A 26729-nucleotide genomic window follows, 5' to 3' on the forward strand; every position below is an offset into this window, starting at 1 on the left:
GTGTATCTAATGAAAGAGATGAAGAAAAACCCTAGTTTTCTATAATAGTATGTATGTATGTATCTTTATTGATAGCTAATAATAAAATCTGAAGTCTAGTCTAATAATAAAAGTATTTTTATTATTCTAATCAAATTACAAGTGAGAGTTCTAGAGCGAGTAGGATTCTGTAATTAAAATTCGTAGCTTTCTGTTCTCTGCAGTTTCTGGGATTCTCCGACTGGATTCTTTTTTCTGAACCATCCCTGAATTAAAGAGAAATTCTTGGGCTTCGCATGGACTGTAAGATCGTCAAAATCGGACTTCTGGATCTCTAGATATGGCCCAAATAGTATTTGCAACTCGAGTAGTCCATTATTACGAATTTTCTTCTATTTTCACTCCAAAATAAGACTTTTTATTCCAAATCCTTCCAAGTCTAGAATTTTCTTGTAACCTACAATAAACATCAAAACCTATCAAATAAATATCCAAATTAGTGCAAAATAAAATTAATTTGAGAATAAAATCATATAAAAAATATATAAAAATATACTCTATCACCCAGACGCTTCTTTGCCCTAGGATATACTTCATCTTCATTGCTGTTCTCTGTCAGCTAAATACGCCTAATACATTGCTGGTCGCGGACATTGAACATATCACTTAATTTTATTTTTCCCAACCTTTGTGTACCATCGACATTAATGCACTAACTTTAAAACTTTCTAATCCTTGGACACTCGAAGTTATATAAGGGTTATTATCAAGAAGCCAGGCTGTCCGATAATATTAACTGAATTCCCCGATACAATTTTCCATCTCTTACCTTCAGAAATAACATGCTTTGCTTCCCAAATACTACGCCAAACAAAGCTGGAATTATTTCCAATCTTTGCATCCATGAAAGTACAGTCCGGAAAAATATCTCGCCTTGAAAACTTTGTTTACCAAGCTGTGAGGATTTTTAATAAACCTCCATCCCTGTTTTCCAAACATTTTTATGTTAAAATCTCTAAAGCGTCTAAAGCCCATTCCCTCACTTGATTTATGATGACTCAAACGCTCCCAACTCATCCAGTGGATACTCCTGCTGTCATTCTTCTTTATGTTCCACTAGAATCGCGAAATGCTTCTTTCCAGATCTTTAGTGATTTACAATGGTAACAAAAATACGCTCATCAAGTAAGTTGGCAATGATTGAATGATCGACTTCACTAAAACTTCTTTTCCATCCTCGGTAATGATTTTACCATCCCAACTAGGTATTCTCCTTTTAACTTTATCTTTCAAGAACCCTACGTAGCTACCTTCTTTGCATCATGTTAGGCAACCCCAGGTCCATATAATTTTCTTTTGCCTCCTCTATTTGCAGAGCATCACAAAGAATATGTCCAATATTCACATTGGTATTTGTATTAAACAAAATTGGGGACTTCGACCGATTAACCTTTTGACCCGAAGCTAGCTCAAATTTTGCCAAAATTTCCATCATTTGTTGAACTTCACTCTCTCCTGCTACTGTACAAGTAAGAATCATCGGCAAATAAAATATGGGTTATGCTAGGGGCTCATTTACAGACCTTAACCCCTTGTATCAACTTCTAATTTTCATACTTATGAAGCATTGTCGAGAGACCCTCTGTACATAAGATGAATAAGTACCGAGATAAAGGGTCTCCTTGTTGTAGGCCACGACTTGAAATAATTAGACCAATTTCTCTCCGAGCATGAACAGTATTATAAGAGACAGATTGGACACATTGTAAAATCAAGTGAACCCACCTAACATCAAAACCCATCATGAGTAAAATAGCTTATAGGTAACTCCATTCTATACGGTCATATGCCTTGTTTATGTCGAGCTTTAAGGCTATGTAAGCATCTCTCCCCCTTCTTTTGCATTTCAAAGTATGCATTACCTCATAAGCATTCAACACATTATTTGAAATTAACCTCCCCGACATAAAGGCACTCTGATTTTATGAGATGACCCGATCAAGCAGAAGTTTCAACATATTTGCAACAACTTTAATAATAGTTTTCCCTAAAACGTTACACAAAGAAATAGGTCTAAGATCACCTACCACGAACATTTTTTTTCTTCGGGATTAGCACTATGTTCGTAGCATTCAGGTCCTCCAATATTGTACCTATAATGAAATTTTTTTGAACCCAACTCCACTATATCATGACTCACAATCTGCCAATTCTTTTGATAAAACCCCGGTGTCATTCCTTCAAGGCCTAATGATTTTTTGGAAATTGGGGGTAGTAGTCCCATATTATCAAGTCAATTTTAGCAATAATTTGAGTGAACGAATTTTGCGTGCACACAACGAGTGATATTTGAAATGTGTTCACCTCCAAAAGAGCTTTCCGAGGCACTTAGAATCACTCAAAATAACTAAGAGATGGATGAGATATGATCATCCAAAGTTAGACTCTTAGTAATGGAAATTTGTGGAAGAAATGAAAGTCCCATATTGATTTTGCAAATAAGCATGCATAGCTTTATATAACAAAACACTTATGTCATTTTCAAATGTGTTACTTATGTATTGCTCTAACACCTACGTGCGAGCACAGGGGGTGCAAATCTTGGACTTTCGAGGGATATTCTGAGACTTGCGCAGCCTTCGAGCTTGCCCGTATGTGACGTGCACGAACACGAATGCAACAGAAAATTGGCCCGAATAATCACAGATTAGTTTTGTTAAAATTTAAAATCTGATAAAATTACAGATTTAATTTATTAACCGACTAATTAATTTAATTAATTACGCGCGGAGTAGCGCACGCTCGAGCCTATGTAATATCGTATTAGGCTTAGGGTCTTACCCTCTCTCTGTTCCAGTGATAATTTCTTGCTCTGTTCTAGTTCGCGTTACATCGACGTGTTCTCGTTTTATCCTGGGAGGCTATCGAATCGCATATACAGTGAGGGCCGTAATAACTTAAAGGAGACAGTTATACGACTGGACTCGAGAAATTCTCCTTCATAACTTTTTGTTGGTTTTGTTATTAACATCTTAAAGCTATTAACATCTATTATCTGTGACTAATACATCTGTCTATTTGTTGAGTAACAGATCTATGAAGAATAACATTATGAACAAAGCGATGAACACGGAGGCTGGTCCCAACACACAGATCGCTGGATCTAATGGGGTTCACCAGCAGGCGCTTAACCTTAACGCACAGATCGAATATCTGATGGGGTCAGACACCTGTTGAACATGTGCCTTCAGGCCATGTGCTTGTGGGATACACTATCATTGGACAGTTTAGTGTGCCTGTTGGAAAGACGTCGGCATGACTCATTCCTCCGATTGTACATGCAGTGCCTACTAGTGTGCATACATCTGTAGTACAGACACACGTGCCGAATATCACACATGTGATGCCTGTTGCACCTGTTATGCTAACTGTGCCTGCTGCACATGCTGATAAACCTGAGAAATTCAACGGAACGAACTTCAAATATTGACAGCAAAACATGCACTTTTATCTGACCACGTTGCATCTGGATCACTTTTTGAAGGAAGAGGTATCATTGCTCACTGCTGAGAGCAACACACAGACTCTGTATGTTGTGGAAGCACACCGACTACATCTGTCGAAATAATGTGTTGAATTGTTTGACTGACTCGTTGTATAACGTGTATAGCTCGAAGCCAACATATAAGGCCTTATTGGAGTCAATTGACCATAAGTATAAAATCGAGGACGCTGGGGCTAGGAAGTGGATTGTTGGTTGCTTTCTTTATTATAAAATGGTGGACTTTAAAACCGTGGTCAGTGAGGAAGAACTGCAGGTGATCATTCATGTCATTTATGAGGGAATGGTCATTAGTGAGTCTTTCCAAGTTGTTACTGTGATTGAAAAGCTGCCACCTAGATGGAAAGATTTTAAGAACTACCTTAAGCACAAGCGAAATGAGATGTCTAAGGAGGATCTGATTGATAGACTTCGCATTGAACAAGATAACAGGAGATCCGAGAAGAAAGTAACTGTTGCCACTAAGAAGGCAAACATGGTGGAGCATATTCAAAGCTCCAAGTTCAAGAAGACCACTACTGGCAAAGGGGCAAATCTGACACCCATGGGAGAGATTTCGAAGTTGAAATTTCAAGGAAAGTGTTACAACTGTGATAAAGTGGATCATAGGTCTTCTGACTACAAGAAGCGTAAGAAGGCCAACAAAAAGAAAAAAGCAAACATGGTTGATGATATCTCAAAGGAGATGGGTGATATACACCTCTGTGCTACGGCCTCTGAAGTGAACCTGGTTGGCTCTGATCCGTGGTGGATTGATACTGGTGCTACTAGGCATGTTTGCTCAGACAAGGCGATTTTCTCTTATTCAAAACTTCTGATGCCGGTGAGAAGCTTTACATTGGGAATTAGATAACTTCTATCATTGAATGGGAAGCCACGACGATCTGCATTAAATAAACTTTTAATATCAATGACATACAGTAAATAAATTTAAAATGTAGCATATCCGATTTAAAATCTAAACTTTTAATAGTATATTTAGAGTGAATAATATAAATATTAGATATTACATTTATTTTACTAAATATTGTATATTACATTTAATTTACTAGTCCTTTTCTTGTAGCGTAGATAGACTCGTGAGAATGATGGAGCCATTTTTTTAAAATAATGGACACCAGAAGGAAATGATTCTAATCAGAAAGTATGGAACTCTTGTTTAAATTTGCGGAGTTTGAATAAGAGAAAAAAAAAACTAATTGAATTTTGTTCTTGCTACATTTCCGCTCATTCCAGACAAAAGCATTATCAATTCATCATGAAGATTTTAAGATTTCACCTATGTTGAAAGCTGCTGAAGAGAGAATTAATTCAAGATCAGCCTCAGAGGTCGAAACCAGGAAGCTAGAGAGTTTCGCTATCTGATCTCTATCAGCGATCACTAGACTGATAGATCAAGACATCACCGGAAATCTTATTTCAAAGATGTTCTGGAAACTCAGAACTGCTAAGAATAACACCAGTGAATACTCGAAACTTAAGAATTTTATATATGTGAAAATGCTTCGATGCTTTTATTTATGTAAAACAAAATAGTGCGAAGAGAAGACAAGCAGATAAGCTTAAAAACAGCCTACTGTTAAGAAAGCATCCTGCAGCACAATATATCAGCTACAAACAACAGAGCATTAAGTATGGGTATCGACGACAACGATGAAAAAACAGCCTGCTGCACACTCTAGCTAGCAGCTATGAACAATGTTGTTCTTGCGAATTTAACAATAATAAAAATTGTCTGCCGCAAACTTTAATACTCCTTCTCAGTAGCAGGCGGAACAACAAACATGAATTAGTGATTAGTCCAGGCTAAACTAGTATAAATATCTTAACCAAGATATTATTTTTTTTCCGAAATTTTATGATTTTTTCAAGATTGGGAAGTGAATTTAACTGTTTTTAGGAGCTAAGCCATGTGGTAGTCAGGTCCGATTTGGTTCCGCCACAACTTCTAGTTTATCAAAATATACATGTTTAAACCACATCATGTATCTCTGGTTGTACTTGATTAAAATTTTATATTGTTTCTTTAATTTTACATATATGAATAATTTATAGTGCACTGCATGAAAATCTACGCTACTGATAATTTTTTAAGAGAAAATAAGTAGCCTGAGATCTCTTTACTTAACTCTTTTAAGATTATTATTTAAACATTGCTCTTTTTGTCATGGTACTAGGTTTATACATAGTTCAGACATTAAATCTACTATTATATTTTAACAAATACAAGTATCTTACACAGTGTTTTAGAACATTGTTGTTATTTAGGTACTAGTACAAACAGAAAGATCTGTGGTCGTTAGTTACTTTGGTTCTTGCTAGGAAATTATGCTGTTATTTATGTACTAGTACAAACAGAAAGATCTGTGGTAGTTAGTGTGGTACTTGCTAGGAAATTATGCTGAACGTGTCCTACTGGACTACCGGAGGCTTCAAAATGGCAGACCGAGCAGTTCTACATCGACTATAAATGTGCATTTTATCAGAGCTGTAAAAACACTCTGATCTCAAATTCAGGGTTATGTTCAGCATGCTTAATTAGTGTTCAACCAGTAACAAAATCGCGCACATACAAATTGAGGAGTTCTGCGTTATTTATATGTGCAAAATGGAAAACAATAGTCCAAATCAGAATTCGGCCTTTGCTGATATTCATTCAGGTATTACATTTGTTTTAATTGCCTAGAGGTTAGGGTGATGACTGATGAATATGATTGAGTAATTTTTTTTCAGTATACAACATTTATAATGGATGCAATAAGGAATTTATTCTTAATTTTAAATTATATACAGGAAGTAGTGAACTCTGGTTTAAATTTGTCGATTTGAATGAAAGAGTTTGTTCTTACAGAATTCTGCTCTTTCCAACCAAAAGTGTTGTCAGTTCATTATGAATATTTTACAATCACCTGTTCTTTCTATCCAATTCACATTTATTTCAATTACCAAAAAAAATCACATTTTTTTTATGTTTTTGACTATACAACAGTGTAATGCTTGAAATCTTGTGCAGAGGAAATTGATGATCTAGAAAGAGGGGATCATGTTTCCCGTGACAGGATGACTCTTAACTTCCAGTTGCTGCAAGTTCGTAGAAAGCTATCTGAAACAGAAGAAAGCCTTAAACTCTGTTTAAAGAATAAGGATATGCCCTTTTTGGAATCCGTAGTGTGGCCTGGACTTTATAGCCAACTTCAATGGATGATCTTAAAATTGCGTATTACTTCACCTATGTTGATAGCTACTGAAGAGAGAATTAATTCAAGATCAGCCTCAGAGGTTGAAACAAGGAAGCTAGAGAGGTTCATGATCTTTCTATCAGAGATCACTAGACTGATAGATCAAGACATCACTGGAAATCTTATTTCAAAAGAAGTTCTGGAATACACTTCTCCTACTATTGTACGTGCATATGTAAGGAAATTTGGTGGATCGATATCATCAATTGAAGCTCAGATCAATGGCCTCCATGACTGGGCATCGATTTTGGGCCTTACATCTGCTGGATGTGGACAAACATCGTGTATCACAAAACATAGATGCATCATGGATGCAGATAAGGAAGACGGGAGAAGGGGTGCAGGTACTGTGGGTTTAGAGGAAGATGTTCAGGTTATCACAAACAAGTTGATTTTAGGCCAAACAACACCAGCTCTAGTAGTAATAACTGGTGGAAAAGGTATCGGAAAAACAACTTTGGCCAGAAAAATCTACCACAATCCTGAGATTGCTCATCATTTTTCTTGTCGTGCTTGGGTGACTTTACCTCTTGCTTTTGAACCTGATTCTTTTTTATTTAGCATTGCAAAGCAAGTTCTTGTAGGATTTGATGAAAAAGACTCCATTGAAAAAATAAAGTTTAAACTATCACGTTTGTGGTGGTTTCAGAGGTATCTAATAGTCCTCGATGATGCGCATGTGATTGAAGAAGCCACCAATACTATTCTTAAATTATGTTCAAAGCAATTTAATGGGAGCAGATTCTTGATCACCATTACCAAAAGAGACCTTTTAATGGCTTCCCCAAATTGCTATATTCACGAAAGGAGAGTTTTGGGTGATGAAGAGGCATGGGAGTTGTTCACTGGCAAATTACTTTTCCAGGTCAATCAAGAAATGGAACAGTTGGCACGAGAAGTTGTAAAAAAGTGCTCTGGTTGCCCTTTATCTGTCTTGAAATTGGCAGATTTCATATCCAGCAATGCAGCAACGCAGGAGCAGTGGTTTAGCACATTCAGCCAGATGAATGATCCCCATGAATCCCACTACCTTTCCCTGACCTCCAGCTCTGATCTTATGTCATCAGCTAACAGAAAGTGCCTTATGTATTTTATTCTATTTCCCCACATTGAAATTCCTGCCAGGAGATTAATTGTATTGTGGGTTGCTGAAGGACTGCTAGATCAACCAGCAGATAGTACTGAAACACCAGAATCCGCAGGCGAGAAGGTTCTGAACGAGTTAGTGCAGAACTGTATGATCCAAGTTGCCAGATGGAAGTCAAGCGGAAAAGTTAAAACATGTAGGCTGAATTACCGGTTAATGGATGCTTTACAGGCAGAAGCAGGAAAAACTAACTTTCTCAAAATCAACTTACAAGGAGCTGCCTCTACGTCATCCAGCAACAATGATACAATCCTTCGAGTAGCAGATCATCTTAATAATAATTGTTTTATCTTTTCACACATTCACGAGAATGACAGCATTGGTCCTTCTTCTTTTAAGCATCATTACAAGCAACTCATTACATTTCTTTCATTTGATTCACGGGAAGGGCCTGCTCCTGGACAGGACATAGGCAACTTTATTTATCGAGGCATCAAGTTGAATTGCTTAAAATTGCTTCGCGTACTTGATCTTGAAGGTACATTTAGGCCTAAGTTGCCAGATTCAGTAACAAAGCTATCTCAATTGAGGTATCTAGGCCTTCGTCACTCTTATACAGAGCTGCTTCCTGAGCCAATAGGTAACTTGTCTAACCTTCAAACCTTGGATTTGAAACACACCTGCCTGAGGAGCCTTCCCAGTTCCATATGGAAGTTGCAACAACTACGACATTTGTACTTGAGTGAGAGCTATCGCAGCAGAATTATGGCACCCGGGATTTCTATTACACTCCTCAACATTCAGACACTATGGGGTGTGTTTGTAGATGATGTAACACAGATTGAAGATGGTCTGAAGAAACTAACCAATCTTAAAAAGTTAGGGTTGGTTTATCGTTCACCATCAAGCCAGCAGCGTAATTTAGCAGATTGGATATCAAAATTGCATCACCTGGAATCCTTGAGGCTGAGATCAGTTGATGATATGAATAACCCAGATTACCTTTATCTAACAACAATTTCGGGACTCAACAAACTGTCCAGTCTGTATTTTCTTGGAAAGCTAGCCAACCCATTTGTCCTAGAAGCATTGCCAGAAAGCCTAACTGAAATTACTTTGTCATTTTCTGGATTAACTGTAGACCCTATGCGGACACTCGAGAAGCTGCCATATCTTAGAATCCTCAACTTATATGCAGGTTCCTATACTAATAACACAATGATATGCTCCTCGGGAGGATTTCCTTTGCTCCAAGTTCTAAATTTGTGGAAATTAGAGGAACTTGAAGAATGGATTGTGAGAGATGGGTCCTTGATAATTCTTAGACACTTGGAGATTAGGGCTTGCATAAAGTTAAAAAAGATTCCTGAAGGTCTTAAACACCTGGAACATTGTCGGGAATTGATGATAACGAAGATGCCTGATGACTTTATGGCAAGGCTTACAAAAGATCAGGGTCTGGATTGGCAGAATGTTGCTCATATTGCCTCTGTAGTCATAAGGAACTAATTCTTAATTTTATACTTTTCTTGATTTAGGTAACAGAGTTTGTATTTATTTTGTCGTGATGTATCCTATTTATGTCTTAGGCTTTTCTCATTTGTTTAGTTTTGCGTTCGAGTTCTGACTAAAATATGTCTATGATTCCAGTCTGTTGCCTTGTATCTTACTGAACCTTGCACAAGCCTATCTTTATTAATTGTTTACTGAAAATAAACCTGAAAGTAGAAAGGATTTTGAGGGTTCTTAAGATATGAAATCATAGTCTAAATAGAATACTTCCCAGAAGACTTATCAAAATATTTAAGAACATAATCAGAATTCAGAAGTACTAATCCTTCAAGTCCAACACTGTCTAAACCTTCATTGCTGCACTACTCAATTTAATTTTGTTTCGATCAATTTTGTTTAGTTTTATAAATTTTAATTTTTGGTATTTGTTTAATTTTACTATTAACCCTCAAAACCAACTTGCATGGTAACAATCTATCCTGCACTTATTAATCAACACCTTCGATAAGCCAACTAGTCCCCTTCACAAATCGCAAATAGGGTGTCAGCATGACAGCACCCACCCAATCTAGCTTCGAGTACTTAAATTCTTAAAGAAACTTAAATCTATATTAGTTACGATTAAAGTAAATCCGGAGGGTATATTACTGGGTTGAAGATGAAGGCTAAGTAACTATCTGAACATTTGGATTTTCAGCCACCATGCTTCGGTGCTCCACCCCGTAACCAGGAGTTATGTTGTCCAGAATCCAGATGAGCCACATGGGGTGTACAAATTCCACAGGAAAGGGGGAATCGAACTTGTGGCCTATCGTCAACAGGACCGCAGTCTTCGGCACTAGGCTAGGACCTCATCATCTAGGTGGGCACTTATCAAACGTATAAATGAAAAGAACATAGAAGACAAATGTTAAAGTTAGTCATGGGGATAAAACCAAAACATATAGGGTAATAAAACAAACGTTATTGACAGGAAGTCGATATATTCTTATAATGAGACAAGGAATGTTGTTGCACTTACTAGGGTACTTAACACTAGTTACCCAGGAAGATTGGTCGGAGCTTCTAGGAAAAGATGCTGAATATTTTCGATTCGAAGTCTCCGACACATTAGCTTAACACCCTAAGCATTTTAAAAATGCTGTATAAATGTGCATTCTTACAGAGAGCTGTAGACCTCTCCAGTTTTGAATTCCGGGGTTTGTTTACGTGATTACGTCCCTATTTTATCTTCCTACTAATAGCAAGATTATATACTTATATATTTACAAATATACTGATTGAGGACTTCTGTGTATTTTATAGATATAAAATGGAAGATCAAAGTTCAGATCAGAATACAACCTTTGCCAGTATTCTTTCAGGTGACTATATAGGATTATTTGTACTGATCTCTCTCTGCTAATTCTACTATCTTTTTCTGATAAGAGAAAAGGGTGAATAGAATTTTTGAAACTTTATATGGACGGAGGAAAGGAATAAGCATAAAGTTATACCCCCTCTGTCATAACATTTCGTTAACACTTTCTTTTGGATGTCTGGTCCAATTGTTAACATTTCTTAAAATAGCAGTGAGGGAGAAACTTATAAGAAGGAAGGAGTAAACTATTGTTTCACTTATTATAAACATCTATATTGATTCAGGAGTGAATTATTGTTTACTCTTGTAAAATTGAGTGGATAAATAAATTGGTTATCCTCCAGCCAAGCACATTGTAAATTTATCTTGAGGTTTCCAACTATAAATTTGTGCAATGATGCTCGTACCTTGCTATTTGTTTTGTAACATTGATTTTATGTACAGAGGAAAGTGAGGATCAAGAAGTTGGCACAAGTGTTTTCCGCGAGAAGCTGACAACCAAGTTCCAGTTGCTAGAGGTCTGCGGGAAGCTATCAAGAATGAAAGAACGTCTTTCACTTCATTTGAGAAGAATGGATATTCCCTTTTTGGAATCTATAGTGGGGGAAGGACTGAACAGAAAAATTCACTGGGTAACCTCAAAACTTCACAATACTTCCCCCATGCTGGAAGCTGTTTTTGAGAGGATCGATTCAGAAGCAGCTTCAAAGGTCGAAACCAGGGAGCTGGAGAAATTTGCTAATTCCGTAGCAGAGATTATCAGAATGATAGATCGAGATATCATTAACAATCTTATTTCAGATGAAGTCATGGAATACACTTCTCCTACCAAAGTACGTGAATATGCAAGGAGGTTTAATGAAAAGATTTCATCAGTTGAGGCTCAGATCAATGGACTCCATGACAGGGCAACAATATTGGGCCTCACATCTGCTAATTGTGAGCAGACAATACGTCTAACTAATAACAGATTTAGTGAGGAAGCAGTGGCAGAAGAAGAAAGAAAAGATGAATTTACCGTAAGTTTAGAGGAAGATACTCAAGTCATAACAACCAAGTTGACTGGAGGTCGAACAACAGCTGCTCTAGTAGCAATTATCGGTAAGACAGGTATTGGAAAAACAACTCTGGCCAGAAAAATCTACCACAATCGTGAAGTTGCTCATCATTTTCCTTGTCGTGCTTGGGTGACTGTCTCTCTTGACTTTGAACCTAATTCTTTTTTGTTTAGCATAGCAAAGCAAGTTCTTGTAGGCTTTGCTGAAAATGACTCCATCGAAAGAATAAGGTACAATCTCTATTGTTTGTGGTGGTACCAGAGGTATTTAATAGTCCTCGACGATGCACATGCACATGCAATTGAAGGAGCCATGAAGACTCTTCGTGAACTATGTCCAAACCAATCAAATGGGAGTAAACTCATGATCACCACTGAGAAAAGAGGCCTTTTAAAAGCTTCCCCGGATTGCTATATTCACGAAAGGCGTGTTTTGGGTGATGATGAAGCATGGGAGCTGTTCAATTCCAGATTAGATTTTCAGGTCGATCAAGAAGTTGAACAGTTTGCACGAGACATTGTAAAGAAGTGCTCAGGTAGCCCTTCATCAGTATTAAGGTTAGCTAATTTTATTTCTAGCAAAGCAGCTACACAGGAGCAGTTTATCACACTTAGTCAGCTTAATGATTCCCGGGAATCCAATAATCCTTCCCTGACCTCCAGCTCTGATCTTATGTCGTCAAGTGACAAACAATTCCTTATGCAATTCATACATTTCTCCAAGACTGAAATTCCAGCCAGGAGATTAATTGTATTGTGGGTTGCTGAAGGACTGGTGGATCAACCAGAAGATAGTGCAGAAACACCAGAATGTGCAGGTGAAAAGGTTCTGATGGAGTTGATACAGAACTGCATGATCCAAGTTGCAAAATGGAAGCCAAACGGAAAAGTTAAAACATGCAGACTGAAGTACAGCTTGATGGATAAATTAGTGTCAGAAGCAGGTAAAGCTAACTTTCTAAGAAAAAACTTGCAAGTAGCTACCTCTAAGTCATCTAGAAGAAAGGATACGATCCTTCGAGTAGCAGATCACCTTGACAAGAATTGTTCGATCTTCTCACACATCCACGAGAATGACAGCATTGATTCTTCTTCTTTTAAGCGTCATTACAAGCAGCTCATTTCTTTCCTTTCATTTGATTCAAGGGAAGGGCCTGTACCCGGAAAAGACATAGGCAACTTCATACATCGAGGCATTAAGTTAAATTGCTTTAGAATGCTTCGCGTACTTGATCTTGAGGGTACATTTAGGCCAATATTACCAGATTCAATAAAAAAGCTACCTGAGTTGAGGTATCTAGGCCTTCGTCACACTGAGACGGAGTTTCTTCCTGAGTCAATAGGTAATTTATCTAACCTTCAAACCTTGGACTTGAAACACACTTGCCTCAGGAGCCTTCCCGGTTCCATATGGAAGCTGCAACAGCTGCGACATTTATACTTGAGTGAGAACTTTCGCAGCAGGATAATGGCACCCGGGATTCCTATTTCACTCTTCAACATCCAGACATTATGGGGTGCGTTTGTAGATGATGAAATACGGATTGAAAACAGTTTGAAGAGATTAACCAATCTTAGAAAACTAGGGTTGGTATATCGTTTACCATTGCTGCAGCAAGGTATATTAGCAAAGTGGATACTGAGATTGCATCACCTGGAATCCTTGAGACTGAGATCAGTTGATGATATAAATAATCCATCTCTTCTTTATTTAAAAACTATTTCTGGACTTAACAAGCTGTCCAGTCTGTATCTACTTGGAAGGCTAGCAAATCCATTTGTCTTAGAAGCATTGCCAGAAAGCCTTACTGAAATTACTTTGTCATTTTCTGGATTAACTGTTGATCCAATGCGGACACTGGAGAAGCTGCCATATCTGAGAATTCTCAACTTATATGCAGGTTCCTCTACTAATAACAAAATGATTTGCTCCTCGGGGGGATTCCCTTTGCTTCGACTCCTAAATTTGTGGAAGTTAGATGAACTTGAGGAATGGATTGTGAAAGATGGATCCTTAATAATACTTAGACATTTAGAGATCAGGTCTTGCATAAAGTTAAAAATGATTCCAGAAGGCCTAAGACACCTTAAGCATTGTCGGGAATTAAAGTTAACAAGTATGCCTGATGACTTTAAAACAAGGGTAACAAAGGATCAGGGTGTAGATTGGCCGCAAATTGCACATATCGGTTCAGTTGTCGTAAGGAACTAATCTATATTTCCATTCATTTCTCAATGTAATTAACTGGATCTTTATGTACTTTGTTGTGCTGTTCTAAATTAATTTCCAAGTTTTAGCAGAATATGCCAATCTCAGTGTACTTCTGCGTTGTATTGTACTTGAAGCAGCTGAGCTTGCACGAGGCTATCATTTATCCATGATTTATTTGAACAGATATGTTAATGATAAGCAGTTCTATTCAAAACTGTGAAGTTCACATTAATATCCTAATTTATTACTGTATAAAAGAAATAAACAAGGACAATTCCGATTACAGTTTAACCGCTCCAAATAATTATCGGATCAGTGGGCACAAGAAAGAGGATATACTAACTTACTACCTAAGGAGAAAAGCACTGATCATTAAGTTTATGTACTTGCACATTTCCTCAAAAAAAACTTCTTGCATAAAATATACATACCGTAAGTGCAATGTAACCTGATAGTGATGATCTGAACCTTGCTGACATACTTATCAGTTATCACCAACATCCAAGCCAAGCAATTGTCCTCGCCGTAATACATTCTAATTGAACAAATCTCGAAATAAATTTTAGTCCTTCATCCCTAAACAGTTAATCACTCGAAGATTTAAATAAGCCTTGCCTTGTGATGTAGCTTTCTTAAGTTAACAACATGAGACACACACACACACAAACAAACAGAACATGCTAATTGCTAAAGATACAACAGAGTCATTGTCATGCAATAAGGAACTTTCCCAGAAATAAGAATCCAGCTCAAGAAAAATCCACATTTTACTATCTCTAACAAAGTTCTGCATTGTGATCTTCAACATATACATGACTTAAACTTGCATTTATTTTTCTTTCCTAATAGATATCGAAAATGTCGTAAACCATGTTTAAATTATTCCAGTATATATGTACATACTAACAATAACAACAAAAATCACACCTAGAAAAACAAAAGAGGGGAATAAATTTATAATTCTGAGCTCAAATTTTAATACTGCTATACATGGTTCAACACAGTTAACACTGCATCAATAAGAAAGAATCAAAGTTAGGCAATTACCTAAAAAGAGCATGCATCATGCATGCATACATTTAGTGAGTCATTTCTTCAAACACCTTGATTAAAACCTTCTAAACATGAACATAATTGTGCACCTTTTATCCATCTAGCTGAAGTTGCCTTTTGGAAAGGAAGTAACATAGACACCCTCTAGTGCACACCGATCAAAATACCCATGAGACATAACATTAGTGTTGTGTTTAGACCCTGTAATATGGACCCTCTAACATTTATAAGCTAAAATATTATAATTTTAAATTACATTCTAATCTTATAAGTCAAAAATACTAACTTTAAAACAAATAGACATCAAGATATGAAAGGTGTAAAAATATATAATCTCATATTTTTTTATTATAATTGAAATTTTAAAAATCTAAATCAACGTCAAAAAATAAACTGCAATAATCCATATTTACACAAATACGGTCATACAAAAATTTAAGGAAATTATTATTACTTTTAATAGAAAACCAATATCATTAATTCAAATTTTCAATTATAATTGGAATTGTTTGTAGTTACGTTGTTGAATACATGATTGAGTATTTTTAATTAAATTTCCTTAAATTAATCAAGTAAATCATGTTTGTTTTATAATATGACAGAGTATTAATCAAATTAGATCATGTTTTTGTTTATAATATAATGCAAAAGCCCCGTAATTATCAGTCAATACTTAATAATTTGTGGTGCGCTCCCAAAAGTTAGGTTGGATTTTTCTGTTTAGTAGATCAAATCAGTGTTTTTTTATATAATGAAGATCATTAACGGAGTTGAAAATGATGTAACAAGGAATAACAACAGAAGAGAAAACTGGATGAGCCTGAATAGTTGGAGTCACACCAACAAACGTACAAAATTAAGGCAAAAAAAATCTACTATTTTCCACTTTCACTACAAATATCCCTGTCAATATGCTTTTGATGTATTTAAGTGGAATGAGCTTGCTCCAACCCAAAACTGAACAAGTTTTACGATAATGTTAATGGTATTATCGAAACAGTTAATTTATTTTCTTATGTCGAGAACTCTTCTACAACTTGCTTACTCTTTAATTTTGAATTTGAAGCCTACTTGCCGGCTGATAAAAAAATTAAATTTTATTTAAACTAAAACAATGATTAAGTGACGGACAACTACAAAGATAGCGGCTGCGTTTGTGACGACTTTAAAGCACCCAAAAATATATGCATGTAACATAACCTTTCCGATTCTGAAGACTGTGATGATAACGGACTCTGTGCAATGTCAAAGTACTCAAGCTAATATGGTATGTTTTTGATGATCTTTCGTACAATAAGATTATGATTAGGTTTGTTACGATCAATGAGATTTGAAGTTTGAGATGAATTGTCGGTCTTCCAATTAAAACAATTAAGATTATGTTTGTTAGGACCAAGCCGTCTGGTACCAAATTTTGCTTGCGAGTGAAGAAGTGGGGGACAAATTTTATGTTTGTGAAATGGTTATTTGTTTGCTGTGAAAGTGTTGATGACTGTTCTAACTCCTAACTCTATATTATATTTCCTTTTGTTATGAAATTGAAGTCTTTTAAATATTTTGCTACTTCAATGTTAGCTGAATTGCGCACACGTTAGCATTGTGTTGTTCCCGGTAAACTCCTGAATTACTTTACAAATGCAAAGGAAAAAGTTTATAGCCTCCTCTCAAAAAAATTACTCTATTCGTTTCATAATTTTCAAAAAATAACACATATTAAAAAAATATTAATGAGATGATATCTTTGCACTTATATCCCTCATAAATGAATATAAACTCTAATTTAACCCTCATTAATTGTTATACAATTTTAAAAAAAGATACTTTTAAAATAATATCAACATATTTGCATTGAAAATTAAAAGTTAACATATATTATAAGAAAAATAATAATTCGAAAGAGACTACTATTATGAGAAGGAGGGAATATTATAAACAAAACAGGATTGAGTTTCGTTGATAGTTAACATCTTAGTAAAAAGTTTTTTAAGAAGAAAAAATAGACTAAATTATATGTAATTTATTTAAAAATATTAAAACATATATTCTAACGTAACTATAAATTCTTCTAATTGAGAATCCGACTAGAAATTTGTAATAACACCAAACTTTTTCTTACATGATCAACACTTTCAAAATTAATTTAAATAGTTCAAATTTTCAATATCACAAAATTATTGTCAAATTTACAACAAATTAAGAAAATTGTACATCGAAAATTCTTATCAAAAATAATTTCAAATATATCACAAAATAATTTAGTATAGATCAAATAGAAATCTAGATTAAACAATAAACAACATTATCAATACACTATTACAAATTAAATACGATATTAAATTAAATTATAAGAATTCGTGAATCGCACAAATTATAAGTTAGCATATCTTAGAAACGATGTACCATATTCTTTTTCTTCAGAAACATATATTTCAAAACAATAGTTTTTTGATAAATATGCATACCAATAATAATTTTTTTGGAATACACATTTAAAATTAATTGTTTTGTATAAAAGATACAGTTAATTTGTATTTGCGTATTTTAAACTGCCTGATATTTGAAAAGATCTTCATAAAAATAGAAAAATATTTCAAATTTCGGATGAGCTAAGTTTGTGTTTGGGCCTAAATAGGGCCAAGTGACCCGACCCATAAAAAGTTCGACCCATATCAACTCCAATCTTCTTCATTCTATTACAGAACATAACATAGCTCTCGCTCTCGCTCTCGCAACACACACACACAACACACCAACAAGGCCAACAGCTGCTCCAATCAGGTAAATATTAGTACCCTTTAATTTATATAACTTTATTAATTAATTTTTTTTGTTTGCTTACATTTTTCTTAGGTTAATTAATGGAGTTCAATTCTTGAATTAATGATTATTTTGTTGTATTTAGGGTTTTTATGATCTGGGTTTTTGATAATTTATTATAAAGTTGAGTGTTTGTTGATTTTGTCACTATGTTCTTGATAAAATCCAAGCTTTCTAGGAATTAGGACTATGAGTGTTTGATTATCACTAATTCTTGATAAAAATTCAATTACATTCCTCCCGCCAGGCTTACCCAATTAAAGGTTTAGACACTGTTCCACATACAACTACACAACCAAACAAATGAATTTAGGTGAATAGTTTTTGGAACGCTTCGAGGCATTGGCGGGATTTAATTATTGTGTTTGTCGTTAGCATTGATTAGTGGGTCGATGTTTTGGAAGACATGTCCATTTTGAAGTGGGAGATGTCATTCTGGAGGTTTGAGATGTGGCTGGGCCCAATTTATAACTCCTCCGATGTTGCAGTTAATTTTTTGTTTTCTTGCACGTTATGTTCATTTTATGAACAATTTAATTTTTTTTGTGTGCGTTGACAAGACTACATTAATATGAACAAACTGTATAGTAGCTGCGAGCTTTAAAATGTAAATATTAATGTAAAACTAACCCTAAAAAGTTTCCTTGATTTTGACCGGAATGTACAAATAACAAAGGACTACAAATTCTAACAAACTGTAAATTAATTAAAGTTTTGGAAGAAATCGTTATTAGAATTTGTTGCGTTGACCTTGTTTTTTCTGATTTTGTTGGTGTTTTTATAAGAATACTGTTGTTTAGAATTATTGTTGTGACTAAGCAGATTACTTTCTTATTTTTGTACAATAATTGTTACTGCATTTCCATTGTGTTACTATTTGGTTAATGAATAACTTGTTAAACATTTTCTTTGATATTTATTGAGTTCACATTTATGTTTATATGCCTAAATGCATGCACTGACAGAACGAAATGTGGGCAGGGTTGGCATCGGTCCCATAGAATTTTAAATTAGGGCATATTTTACAAATACTTGCGAAGTGTTCTAGTAGCATAGCAGGATAGTTGGTTTGTGGTCAAGTTTTTGTGTAGCAGGTTACGAGTTTAAGTTTCAGCATTAACAAATAAACAGATTTTTTATTGATATCATTGTTTGAGGCAAAAATAATCTAAATGACTGAAGGTTCACTTTGAGGCCCTTTAGTACATGCTTGCCTATAAGTAGCTTAAATATCTTTCTTTCCTTATACTGGATACACTATGCCCTATTATCGTTTAGTCAATTCTTTGAATATCGTATTTTACCATTACTTCAAGAAGAACCGAAAGGAATGAGAAAGCCGTTATAGATTCTGAGCTACTAGATCAGATTTTTATTAACTATATAGTGAAGACTTGAGGTCTTCTGAACTCACCACAGCTCTTGACTAGCTCAACATCCTTGTCATGACACATACATCTTGTGTGGGTCATCAAGGATTAGAATGCAACTGTGTACACCCTTTCCGGTTCTGCCTCTGCATGCTGATATTATCAATTTTTGTAACTATTGCGCCTTACCTCATGGCCTAGACTCTTGAGGAACCAATGCACCTTTGGCCTTAAACTCATCAAGGATTGTATCTTGAAGATTGCTCCAAAACATCCTTGTGCCATCAACTTTTTTTTTAATAAAAAATTCTGGATTCTGACTTGAATAATGTTTGCAGATCTGCTATTTTCCCGTTGTTCATAAAGAAAGATGAGACGGCCAGGACAGTATGGTGATCCGGGTGGGAAAGCATATGCTTCTGCGCAGATGCAGCATATGCCTGGTCAGAGAATGGAACAGAAATTTAATAATTATCAAGGGCGACCGGAATCTATGATCTCTGAGAAAGAACATCCATACGGGGCTTCTAGAGTGGATGGGCATTGGAGGTGGGAAAGAGATGGATCTTCCCATACGTTCAATGAAGGTAAGCTTAGTATATATTAAGATTTCTTACTTTTTTTGTCTATCTTTCTGCTATATACTCCCTCATTTCCATATTACATGTCCTTTTTGAAAAAATTACGCATATTAAGGAAAATGTTAGTTGGATAAGGTTTTCCACCAAATACCCTTATTTAATAAATTGAAAAATGAGAATAGAGTTAAGTTTTAAAATGTAAAATCTTGGGAATAATAAATATAGGGTTAGTTTTGGAAATCTACTAAATTTGTATTGAAAGAAGAGAAGGACAAGTAATTTGAGACAATTTTTTTTCCCAAAAGGACTAGCTTGTGACACTGAAAATTGCTCACCTCTTAAGAAATTTAGATGTGTTTTTGCGAGCCAGCTGTTTGCAGGAATTTTCTACACTGTATTAGATCTTCCATCTTCCTTATGTACTCTCTCTATATAAGCAATGAAATACAGGCTACTTTGACAACCTCTCTCTTCCCCTTATGGTGTCCTGTTTCTTTGTGTTTGTGTCTGAGGTGTCATTGATGCCATTGAACCTGTCAACTTTCCTGTAAAACAAAGACGAGACCACATGCTATTTAGTTCTTAAGGCTTCATTTTAGGTGTCATAAGACATAGAGTACAAAGATTAGACCAAGTGTTATTTCTTTGTGTTTCTCACAGATATAAGTTTTATATTTTCTTAGAGTATTATAACTTTTAGCCTCTTGAAGTTGAACTCTGTTAGCCTCTGCACAAGTGCACGTACTTCACCACCAGGGTTATCAAATTATACATTCATAATGTTATGAACATGTTGTCTAGTCATTCCTTTCAACCAATTCGTCACATTGTCTTGGATCTTATTTTGGTCCATTGCAACCAAAACCAAAATAAAACGGCACTTATTGGATGGGGTAATAAGTGACAAATATCAGCAAGTATAAGTTACAGATATTACATGTTATTGCAGGAATGATTACTACATCAGATGTAGTGTAGATATAGTGTAGGCTGCTTGTGTCTTATACCTTTACAAGGCATCTAATTCTACTCTAGCAATAAGTTATCTAGCTGTAAGTAATATAGACAGTAAATTCTATAGTTTTTCCTACAGAAGAGGGTTTGCCTGATTGTAATTTTTGCAGTAGCTCCAATATATACATATATTCTCTGCCAATCTATTTCTTCCTCTCTACTACCATTCCCTTTTAGTATTTCTGCATTTTCGTACCGACTTATAATGTAATTACACATTTACGCTTGTATATATATTAAATGTTTAGTAATTTTGTATATCATTTAAGTATATTAATACCAACTGGCACATTTCCAATTTACCTTCTTTTATTTGGGGTGGGGGGGTTGTGAAGGGTAAAATATTGAATACTGCAGCACCGGTACCACCACGGAGGCTCAAACCGTCAATCTCTTATTTCCAAGAGTATAGAACTCCACTAGGCTACAAGGCTAAGGGTAAAATAGTTTTTCTTTTTCTAAATAACCGATGGTAAAAACTAAATTACTCACACAGCCATTCCTCCACCGAAACTTGAACCCTCAGCCTCGTGAGCAAGAAAAGAGGGGTATCCACTAGGCTACAAACCAGAGATAATTTAGTACTGCAACTGTATTGCTTCATAACTTATATAATTATCACAACAAGTGTATTTATGTTGAATATGTGTTCATATAAAAACCAGGTGCAGGCAGTTAGAAATATATATATCTGAATTTATCTTTTCTAGGATGTTAAGCTGTAATTCGTATCTATAAACTCTGCGCAGACTGATTATACCTGGCTGTGGTTGCTTGCTTTGTAGGTCAAGGGAGTGATCCACCTAGATCCTACTACCAGGGCCAAAGGTCAGATCCAAGAATGGTTCTAGAGAGACAAAGCAACAATGATCCTCGAACTAATCCTGGTGAAGAGGATATGGACATTGGGTACGAGGATAAACCCATGCTGCAGACCTTTGAGGGTCTTGAACAAAGATTTTTGGATGACATCATGAAACTAGCTAAAGAACTGAGTGATGCAGAGGATGCTGAAAATGCTAGGCACAGGGAGGTTAGTTCATAAATCTTATATATACTTCTGATACTTTATTTACTAGACAGGGTTAATAGCTGAAACAGGATTGAACGATAGAAAGAACCTATTAGAAGAAAAGAGTTTTGTCAAAATAATTTTGATAATTTTGCAGAAACTCAAGAACGCTTTCAAAATTTTCAGTGTTGATGTTTGTCAGTGTAGTAAATCAAGGCTGTAAATAATGAAGAGTTAAATTGTTCATATAGAGATGCTAACACTTCATGTTCATGACCAAGTAAAATCCTAATAAATAAAAAGTATTAATCTCTTAATGATTATCCACCGTCATAAACGGAGACATGAAAACTTCTATTATTTTAAACATAACTAAGCTACTGAAATCAATTAACATAATTCATTTTTGTAGGTCATTATAAATTAGTTATGAAGGATCTCCTAGTTCTTTGCTTATGATCAGTTCAAGTTGAATATACTTCCGTGTAACTGGATGACCTGATTTTCTGTGAAACTTATACAAATGTGGAACTTTGTTTTTCAGAGCATAAACTCCATCAATTGTCAGTATCAGGAACAGCTTAATGCACTTCGAGCTCGGCATGCTACTCGAAGAGATGATGTTCTTAAGAGAGAAACTGAAGCACGTCATCAGCAGTATCAGAAGGTAGTGTTGGACAGCCACCCCAATAGTGGAATGGGCCATAGTGACCCTCGTGGTTATCCTGCAGCTCTCCCTGCTGCTGAACCACATCGAGGCTACAACTCGGAGCAGTATGATCCTCACAGGGAACGGGCCCGATTTCCTGGGGGATATAGGGATCATGGACTTGAGCCCAGAGGTCAATACCATGGCCCCCGAATCCCCGAGGCTGGCTCACGTTATCGCTGACGTGGTAAAATGAAGCACATCAAAATTCTTTAGGGCTTGTAGTGTTGATTGTACTTGCATAATATGGCCACTTGCTGGCTGTTTTATGTTTGTAATGTTCCTTCAAAGAGAATAAAATTGTTTACCTGGTTAGCTATTTGAGTGGCATCTGTCTGTTGAAGGCCAGTTTCTTTTAATTTTGGTATCTGTTTTTTTTGAAAATGTGTTGAGATGAATGCCAGTTTTCTTGGATGTTTAGCATCTGCTTAAATTTCTTAAAGAAAATTTATCGTGTTCATCAACTTTTCAAGATTTTTCTCAGATAATGTGGGTAGGCCATAATATTTTCCAATGAAGAAGTGTTTCACTCTGATTTATATCAACCCCATCTACAGTTTCATGTTAGGGGTGTTTATGTCTTGAGTCTTGACTCCTGAGAGGGTTATGATATGACGTCTCTTTGTGAACTTGCAGTTTTTTAGTGTTTACAGCTTATGATTCGTTGATTTTGTGCTGCTTGTTTTTACCCAACCTTAAAAAAAAAGATTACAAAACTCAGGAAATTGGTTTATGTCTTAAAAAATTGAGATGCAAAATCTTGCCTATTATATAATACTAGTAGATAACCGGTGCTAAGCACCGTCTGAGATCAAAATATCAATATTAAATAATGATTATAAAAATTTATTTTAATTTTTTATTAAAATATATAATAAATAAAATTGTATGATTATTGCAATTTTTCTTTTTAAATTATATGTAATTTTCATTAACTCAAATCTTATTAGAACAACAAACTGAACGTTATTATGTATCTGTTGTTCAAAAAGACATAATTAATATTTTACATCAAAATTTTAGTCGCAACACGATTGATGAATAATTTAACAAAATATTAAATCAACATTACTAAGTAATTGCATATTAAATTTCTTATTATTAGCTGAATTTGTGTTTTTATATAGTTTGTGATTGCATAATTTTTTCTAATAAATTATTCATTATGTATGTATAAATTTGCATTTGGTGCTAAAATAGAATTCTGTAGGCATGAATCAATTTATATACTATTCCGTTTATATAAAAACAATATAAATATGTGGTATATAAGAATAAAAAAACAGGTAAAATATATAGAATTATAAGGCATATATGAATAAAAAAAATAAAAATGGTATATTTAGAGTTATAGTAAGATTTAAAAAAGGGTGAAACCAAAAATTCGTAATACCTAAAAGGGGTGAAACAAAAGTATCACTTAAAAGATGATTTCCTTATTAATTAATAATAACATTGTTTAAAAGATTCCATTTTATTATTTTAATAAAAAATAAAAAAGAATTCTACGAAAAATAGAAATATCGTAATTATATATGATTCCAATCTATATTTTGTTAAAAAACAACATAGAACTCTACATGAAAGAAAAATATCCGGGTGAAACCTAAATACGGCGTAACCATACTAAGATAAAACCAAGTATCATATCAAGAAATAATTTAGAGTTCTACGAAAATAGAAGTGTAATCATATTACGGTTTGAATAATTTTATTATTTTCTAGTAGTGAAACCAAAATACAGTTTTTATAATATTCATACCATTTTATTAAAATAGAATTCTACCAACAAATTAAAAAAAATTAAATTAAAAAATTTTAATTTAAACACATGGCCTATTTACTCGATCGTGGTTTATATTTCTCGGAACCTATTTAGTTGAGCCAATTTATGAACTTATTTATTTTAAAATATAATTAAAAATAGGATTTAAAGCTATAAAAAATAAAAAAATCATGGCTTATAAAAAATTAAAAAATGAGTAAAAATAATATATATAGAACTAAAATTCAATAGGAATAAAAAAGTATAAAAATAATACACTTATAGTTATAACATGAATCATAAAAAAAAGCCGTGAAACTAAAATTAAGTGAAACCAAAGTATCACTTAAAAATAGGTTTCATTTATTAATAAAGAAAAACGGGTAAAAATAATACATCTAGAATTATAAGTTATATAGAAATAAAAAAGATAAAAATAATACACTTATATTTCATAAAAAGTGAAAATAAAAGGTGATAGAGCCAAAAAATAAGTGAAAATAAAGTATCACTTAAAAATTTTATTAATAAAAAAACAAATAAAAATAATATATATAGAATTATAAATTATATAGGATTTAAAAAGGGATAAAAATAATACACTTGAGTTATAACATGAATAATGAAAAGTGAAACTAAAAGGTGGTTTTACCAAAAAATTAGTGAAATCAAAATAGCATTTAAAAACAGGTTTCGCTTATTAATAAAGATTATTAATTTGTAATCGATCTTTTAGCTAAACATTGAGATGCTATAATATCCAAGCCCGGGTCTTTTATGAAAAGTTGAAAACAGTATATTCATTCTTTGTAATGAGGGTAAATCTTCATAATATATAACCTTTTCAATTGAATAGAGTTGATTTATCGATTGATATTGAGATGTTATAATATGGCTATAACGTACGCATGTCGGGAACATTTCCTGATGTCGAGGCTCTGCATTGCCTGCCTTCATAATGTTCCCCAAGTTAGAAAAGAATTTTACTCAACAATAATAACTATATTCTGCCAAAATAAAAGTAATAATAATAGATATTCAAATAAAGTTCATACGATTTCAATCATGTATGAGCAATTTATGTCCCTTTTATATCCCACGATTGTATCGAAATATCCGTATGCATTCTAAGAATTTCCATATCAATATTAATGTCCTTGGGAAATATGTTTAAGTAGCATGCAAATAAATTACTCTATTAATTAATAAAATCAGTCAAAAAAGAAATCAAATGGATTTTCAATAAATTTGTTCAACACTTTATCATATACAAAAATATTTTAGGCTCTCTTAGCTATTTTATTTACGTTTCTTGAGTAACAATTCACTACATTCTTATTTTACACATAAAATCAAATTACTCGTATATCTTATAAATCCGAACCTTAAGGCCTTGTTTGGATTGGGAGTTGAGGAGGGAGGGGTTGAGTTGAGCTAGGTTCAGCTAGGTTAGGTTAGGTTGGGTTAGGTTGAACCCTTACCTCATTTGGATGTAGGTGCAGAGTTAGTAGGGGTTGAACCCTTGACATGTTTGATTTGGAGTTGGAGTAATGTTGGTTTTTATCATATATAAATTATATATTGAAAAACTAGTGAATATTTTTAAATTTAATCTAAAAATTTTAACTAAATTTTAAGATATTTTTAAAAAATTAAAAAAAAAATAAAAAGAAAAAAAAAATGAAAAAACTTTAATAGAGAGAGAGTGAGAAAGAGAGAGAGAGTGAAAGAGAGAGGATAATAAAAAAAGGTAAGCTGCCAACACCCCAATGAAAAGTTCAATTTTTTGTATTACAAATTAACCCCTTTCAACCCTTGATGAACCCTCACAAAACCCAATTCGTGCTTTGACAAACTTTCCCAAACATGGTTCTTATGAGCCCGTCCCAACCCAGCTCAACCCACTCCCTCCCAACCTCCCATCCACAGCCTAACCGGTCAGCCTAACCGGTCAATATGGATGTTAAATCAGTATACAAGTCAATTATAAAAAAAAAAGATGGTCCTAGATGCTATAAGTTAAATTTTATCCAGTAAAATTAAACAGAATCATGATATAAAATTATATTACCAAAGATAGTATTTGACATCTTTCTCATATTAAAATAGTTTTCATGATTCAATTTTTGTTGGTTATAAATAAAGCTCTAACCCACACATTACAACATTAGCTTTGAGAGGAAAAAAATAGTTATCAAAGAGAAACTTTCATGCATGCAAAAAAAGTTGAGTGTTTTGCTGTTCCCATGCTTGTAAGGATTAAACTAACATTCAAAGAATTAAGCTGGGATTCATATTAAATTATGAGAATAATACAAGACTTCACTAGTACAAAAATGCTTTTTTGCGTCGCACTTTTAGCGTCGGTTGTATAGGGAACCGTTGCCTATACTGCTTTTA

General features: G+C 34.3%; 2 protein-coding genes across 2 annotated transcripts; both read left to right on the forward strand.

Moving 5' to 3' along the window:
* Positions 1-3102: 3102 nt before the first annotated feature.
* LOC141691572 (putative inactive disease susceptibility protein LOV1) lies at positions 3103-14008 on the forward strand. The gene is made up of 4 exons (XM_074496312.1): positions 3103-3200; positions 3650-4302; positions 6555-9233; positions 13731-14008. The coding sequence occupies exons 1-4, from the start codon at positions 3103-3105 to the stop codon at positions 14006-14008; spliced, it is 3708 nt and encodes a 1235-aa protein (XP_074352413.1).
* A 3687-nt stretch (positions 14009-17695) lies between these two features.
* LOC141693973 (uncharacterized) lies at positions 17696-22978 on the forward strand. The gene is made up of 4 exons (XM_074499175.1): positions 17696-17839; positions 19587-19835; positions 21629-21876; positions 22400-22978. Exons 2-4 carry the CDS (start codon positions 19619-19621, stop codon positions 22745-22747), a joined length of 813 nt encoding a protein of 270 aa, XP_074355276.1. The 5' UTR covers positions 17696-17839; positions 19587-19618; the 3' UTR covers positions 22748-22978.
* The last annotated feature ends 3751 nt before the right edge of the window (positions 22979-26729 follow it).

The sequence above is a fragment of the Apium graveolens genome, chromosome 10, assembly GCF_009905375.1.
Source record: "Apium graveolens cultivar Ventura chromosome 10, ASM990537v1, whole genome shotgun sequence".
Lineage (NCBI taxonomy): Eukaryota > Viridiplantae > Streptophyta > Magnoliopsida > Apiales > Apiaceae > Apium > Apium graveolens.

Excerpts from the sequence above, each read along its gene's own strand:
- LOC141691572 (XM_074496312.1), top strand. The coding sequence starts at position 3,103 with ATGAACACGGAGGCTGGTCCCAACACACAGATCGCTGGATCTAATGGG. Across the intron at positions 3,201-3,649 it reads CAGATCGAATATCTGATGGG|CTCGAAGCCAACATATAAGG; the intron begins GTCAGACACCTG and ends TAACGTGTATAG. Across the intron at positions 4,303-6,554 it reads TCCGTGGTGGATTGATACTG|AGGAAATTGATGATCTAGAA; the intron begins GTGCTACTAGGC and ends AATCTTGTGCAG.
- LOC141693973 (XM_074499175.1), top strand. The coding sequence starts at position 19,619 with ATGAGACGGCCAGGACAGTATGGTGATCCGGGTGGGAAAGCATATGCT. Across the intron at positions 19,836-21,628 it reads TTCCCATACGTTCAATGAAG|GTCAAGGGAGTGATCCACCT; the intron begins GTAAGCTTAGTA and ends CTTGCTTTGTAG. Across the intron at positions 21,877-22,399 it reads AAAATGCTAGGCACAGGGAG|AGCATAAACTCCATCAATTG; the intron begins GTTAGTTCATAA and ends TTTGTTTTTCAG.